The 6,168-nt window shown below is 37.2% G+C and overlaps 1 protein-coding gene across 1 annotated transcript; it reads right to left on the bottom strand.

Annotated features, from left to right (window-relative positions):
* Window positions 1-2,462: 2,462 nt before the first annotated feature.
* pfdn5 (prefoldin 5) lies at window positions 2,463-5,055 on the bottom strand. The gene is given in 7 exon segments (XM_030134318.1): window positions 2,463-2,764; window positions 4,010-4,115; window positions 4,217-4,291; window positions 4,422-4,453; window positions 4,587-4,689; window positions 4,991-5,019; window positions 5,022-5,055. Coding segments are annotated over 7 exon segments (465 nt in total). The 3' UTR covers window positions 2,463-2,678.
* Between the last annotated feature and the right edge of the window lie 1,113 nt (window positions 5,056-6,168).

The raw sequence follows: 6,168 nt of genomic DNA on the forward strand, positions 1-6,168 counted from the left end.
TCACACTCCACAGTGATTACTCTGTTAAATATTTTTGTGAGATCTGATTGAAACAGGACAAACAATAACCATTCCAAATGTTACATATAGGGAGTGGAAAAAAGATTAACAGTCTAGAAGTTTTACACGACGCAAGTCTTTTCGTTAATACGCTGTCATTTCTGAAGAGACCAGAATTAAGCTCGTCAGAAATCCACTTGAATACCTAAATACATATTAACTAATCCAATGAATGGAGACAGTGCATCCGAAGACCTATTTGCAACACTTTAATCCAGCTTTTCCAATCTGTGCTTTACACTATCACGGTCCGGGGTTGTGATTGGTTCGCTCCTGGCTGTCACTCCGCCTCTCGGTCACATGTGGAGATGCATGGCGCAAGTCCACCTCCAGCTACGGTGTGACTCGAACAAGGCATTTTGACCTGTCATCCATAGCTGAACCGCAATGAGTTTACATCCGTGAATGATTAACTCACAGTATTAACTTACACCATACATGTCAGTATGACACCTAAAACATTTTTCTTAATTTCGCCGACAGTTCAGGGGCTGAGAGCACTAAGTAGTGCCATGTACCGATTCTAGGAGTCAGAATGAAAAAGCACATGGCGCCGACGCGACCATGCAGCTCAAGCATGCGCTTCTATTTAACGAGCCGTTGAAAGTACAAATGGAAAGAGCAAACCAAGATAAAAGACGTTTGTGGTTAACCAACTTCATCAGCCCCACACTGATGTCCTTTAAAGGTTAACATTTATGTGGGGCAATCTTGACCTGTTTGAAGAAACTTAATAGCTACTTAGCTACTGTTGTGTAACCTGCTAGCGCAACATTTAACACACTCGTCCAGTAGATACGCCTCACTATACATGTAACAACAATGCAATTACACGACTTTCTCAAACTTATGGACAAACCTCATTTCCTAACTGACCCTTTTGATAGACGTGGTGAAGCGGTAGGTTGTATTATGGCCGTGTCGTTTGCTACCATATGTTAACTAGCAACCCACCAGCAGCTTCAACACCTGCCTTTAGCTTAGTTTACTAGCTGAACAGTAGGAACTTGCCCAACTTTGTACTGATAACCTTGACAAATACCATTTTAAAATTATAGACAACTTTTTTCTTTTGACAATGTAGTAAAGATTCGGGGGCAATGTCTGAGTCGTGAACGCAACTTGCAATTTGAAGCATAATGACAATATGTAGAGCTTTAGCCTTTAACTGAGCAGAGAACGAGTCAGGAAACCAGCCGAAGGACGCAAACAGGTTGTCGCATGTTAGCTAACGTGGCCGTTACCAGGCCCAGTCACTTACCATGCTGACCCTTCTTCGTCTTCTTTTTATTGCGTCTTCGTCTCAAATTGGTGTTAATCCTGTTAATTCACTTGTTCCACCCTGTTGACTCGTACTGTCCACTCTTCTTCTTTGTCCTGTCGTCGGCTCCTCACTTAACTACCGTCTCCCCGGTAACTGTTACTCAAGCGACCGAAGGTCCCGAACAAACGGTGAACTACGAAAAACCACCGACCGTTATCACTGACGTACGTCTCAGTATTTACTGAAAAGCCTTCTCCATTATACTGAAGACTTTCCTTCACTCAGATCCTGTCACCGCCAATTAGCATGAATGCAGCGCTTCTCCAGCATGTGACAGCTCCGTGTCCTCTGCCTGCGACCGTCCGTCGGACCGGGTTCTACTCCGCCTACCTCCGCCTTTATTCCCCGGCAACAGGAACGCGAACAGCGCAGTGTAGCGACGACTGACGGTGAGTCCTCGAACAGACCAGATGACTCGGACTAGATTAGCTTCACTACCTTCAGAGATGACTTAATGATGTTTATGCAACTCGATTTCCAGTTTGACAGAATATTTTCCCATAAAATTCTTCACCTAACTTTGCATAATTACGTTAAACTCATCCATTTAAATATGTTAATGTTCAAACAGTATTTAATGAAAACTTAAAAACCCAAGTCAACTGTAAGGATGTGAAATGTTTTAAACTTACTAAAGAAGACAGTATTGTGCCAGTGTAATGTGTATTGTAATAATAATAGCAACACTAGATTTTTTTTTTTTTTTTTTGTCGTACATAGGAAACGTTTTTAGCACGATGGACTGCTTTCTTTGCACTCAATTTCTTTTATATTTCTGATACTTTGTTAATTTGTAGTTCTATGCTTGAAATGAAATTAACTGATTTTAAATGTTCTCTAGTATAGCTGTTAGTCACCCCTGTACTGTCTGACATACTGCAATTCTACATCTTATGGAAATATGTATATAGCCTACAGTATTTTATTTTTTTGTATTTACCTTATGCACGAACATGTTCTTGCTGAATATCCTGTTGCTGCCTTGACACGAATTTCCCTGTGGGAGCAATAAAATTTTGATCCATCCATCCATAGAAAACAATGGGACACCATGTTAATCAAATTAACAAAAAGCACATGATTTAAATACAATGGTTTACTGTGATAATGGAATTAACATATAATGTCATGTTGAAAAGGTTGCTACATGTATTTAAGACACAAATACAAACATGTTCTTTTCAGTTTAACATCGTTTAATCAGATGTTTGTAGCCTACAACAGTAAAGGTACTTATTTGCACATGTATTCAAAATGTCCCCCCATCAATGAAATGTTCACACAAGTGTTCTCATCAGGCTTTATTAGTCCCAGCCTGTTGTGCTGCCTGTTGGCTCTGTTGTAGTTGCTGGATCTTAATGTTCATAACTTCAATGACAGCTGTAACACAGAATACAAGGTATAAAGTTAATAGGTTTATAGGTAATAGGTATCCATCTCCTGTCCTGAATCTGGAAGGGTAAGTTTCTGTACAGTCTCTTAAAGTCCCTGACTACAGAAAATAAAAACAACACATTAAATAGGGATGCACTGATGCTGTATGCATACAAAATGTTACTGATGGCAGTGGCAGATGATTATCTAAGGCAGTGATTTTCGACCATGGGGTCACCTGGAATTCAAATGGGGTCGCCTGAAATTTCTAGTAATTGCTAAAAAAAATAAAATAAAAAATTGGTATTAAAAAAATATTTTTTAATTATTCAATATTTTTTTTTTTTATAATTAAAACACCACACACTTTTCCTAATAAAAATCAACTTGAAATAAAATGCAGGATATAATATCTGAGAGGGCATATCTTGATTGACCCGATCACGTGACTGCATGCGTTACTACGCTTCAACCTGCCCGGACACAGTCACAGTCAGAAAACCAGGCCAAACAGAGAATAGAAAGATTTTTTTGCCCACCTGGCCCCACCAAGACATCTCCAAGAGAAAAATGTCTCCGTTTTGAAAATCTGGGGTTGCCAGAAATTTGTGATGTTAAAATGGTCATGACTCATGAACCAAAAAAGGTTGGGAACCACCAGTCTAAGGTGTTATATTAAACATTTTTTCATAAATTGTTCACCTGTTCATGTTCTTTGCTGGGGAGTGAGGGTGGGGAGGGTTATTTAACAAAAACTGAAAATAAACATCAGCTATAGGCAAAAATCTCAGTCTAAATATCAGTATTGACCAAGAATTTTGCAATCATGCATTCCTAACATTTACCTTCGACTTAAGAAAGTAGCGTAGTAATTTTATTAGTAAGTTCTTCAATTGTGTATACATACACATATACCTATATTTAAAACAAAGGCAAAATAGTATGACATTTTCACAAAAAATATTTCACTATTTTAACCACCTATTAACGTACACTATCTGTACAGAACCTGAAAAAGCTAGAACAAATGAACTTAAATAATAACCTAAACTAAAACATAAACCCTGGACTTACAATGTGCAATCATTAGATCTAGGAAAAGTCATTGAGTTATTCAATTAATTTGCATTAGGTAATACCTAAAACAGACTGGGCATGACACCTATGTCTTACCATGACAAAAACCCTGAGAGTGATTATTTTTATTAAAATGTGAGGAAATATACACAAATAAAACTTCAGTGGGTTTACCTTGTTTCATGGCATGTTTTTCCTGAAGTGCTGGCTGAATTTTCTCTATCTGCTTTGTGAGGAAGTCTATTTTGCGTTTGAAGAATGACTTTGAGTCTTCCACATTCTATTAAGACAAACAAGCACATGATAAATACATTTCAACAAGAACACATCAGTTACATGAAAGTAAATCATTTATAAAGTTATTCAGGAAAACATACTTACCTTTTCAACATAATATCCAGTGCCGACATCAACTAAAACATGCTCCACATCATTTAATGTTCCAGGGACATACATCTTAGAGAAAATAATGTTAAGGACAAGTACATACTTACTTTCGAGATATATACTTTATCAGAAGCATGATTTTATATATATTACATAAAAATGGGGAAATGTGGGTTGCTGGCAGTCATGCAAAGGATACAGAACTGGTTAGTGGCACAAGCAATTCTTTGCCTGTATGGAGAGGAAAATAAAGAGAAAAAGACACATTTTAATACATAACAGTCAGTTATTTAAGGACAGATCATGTTCAAAGGCATTCATTGATAAAACGTAGATTATTAAGACCCATGTGTTATTTACTCACCCTTATTGTTTTTGTTCAGGACATTCAGGCTGTCTTTAGCTTCCACATACTTTGTTTGGACAACCTTCAGTTGGCCTATTGAAGACGTCAGGAACTCAATCTCCTGGAAAATATATACAAACCAGTCAGCACAAGCATACTGCATTCAGACGTGTGTGGGAAAAGTACTGCATTTAACCACTACCAAGGTAAACGTGTTTACACTTAACAATGAATACATAGGACATAGTTCGACTGTTAAAATGAGATGAGGAGCAGACCGTTAAACACAGATTTGATATGACATGCTAACGTTGGGCTCAAGATAGCATCGGCTCACTGTACCGTTTTTATCCAGAAAACTGTCATCAGAGTGTGTATGTATGAAAAGAGAATAAAACCTGAGGTCAAAGTAACAACACTACCTGATCTAGTTGGGTTTTAAGTCCCTCTATTGAGGCAGGGAGAGGTCTGTAAGATTCACCGCCATGTTGGGAGCGTGATGTTCAGTGCTGACCCTTTGAAAACAGTTTCCGGTTCACCGTGGAGGGGCTATTATTAGTCTGAAATGTCCGCCCGCCGCATGGACCAGAGGAGAACTGCACCCTCCGTGCATGAAGCCTGGAGTCACGTCCGCAGAGGTTATGTGATCAGTCCGTCAGCAGGATGACGCAAAAACGACTGCACTGATTTACATAAAAAGAGGCGGAAGGTGGAACTGGTTTTTAGTCTTGTTTAATACTGAAAAATTAACACAGCCGTTGGGTATGAATGTCAATAGTTAATTACTTAAAAAAACAAATCTAACCAGTGTAACCAAGTTGTATAATAGACCTTTTTTTGTACACGTGTTCCAGTCTATAAATAAATGCAAAAGGATGACACCTTTAATACATCTAGGCACTGGAAGACTAACAGAAGAGAAAACAATAATCAAATCTGTAATTCAAAATGTAAAATATTAAAATTCTGATGCATGGAATGATTTTATGTATTCAAAATGTTTGGTACTGTATATATGGATTAAAACATGCATTTGTGAACACCCCCAAATTATGCACAAACTAAAAATTTTAATCTTTTTTCTTGTTTGGAGTTAAATGTATTTGTCACCATACTGAAAATATTTCTCCACAGATGGCAGGTATTTTTAAGGCACTAATAGACAGTTAATAATTTATTAAGACTATATTAACACTCCAAACTGAAATGTCCTGTTGCATTGTACACAAATGGTATAATTAATAATATTTAATTTTTCAAATTCAGCCCATTGTCACATCACATGTACAATAAAAAAACAGATTGTAGGATAAGGGCATAGAAAAATTACAATAATTCAAAATAACACTTAGAATATACAAGTACTTGTTGTAAGAGCCCTGTTATGACAATAAGTTAGAATAATTTTTTTAATAATAAAAATATGTTAATTTTGTACAGCTGAAAAAAACAAAAACAAACGCTGCATAGGTTAGTTAAAATTCAGATTTCGTAGTAAATCTTAGGTCAGTTTGTGTAAACATGCTCCTTTATAGAGATCTAGAGAAAGAGTGAATGTGACATCAGCAGAGCACTCATCAGTCTCATTGTGTGATTTGAT

The sequence above is a fragment of the Sphaeramia orbicularis genome, chromosome 5 (assembly GCF_902148855.1).
Source record: "Sphaeramia orbicularis chromosome 5, fSphaOr1.1, whole genome shotgun sequence".
In the NCBI taxonomy this organism is placed as follows: domain Eukaryota; kingdom Metazoa; phylum Chordata; class Actinopteri; order Kurtiformes; family Apogonidae; genus Sphaeramia; species Sphaeramia orbicularis.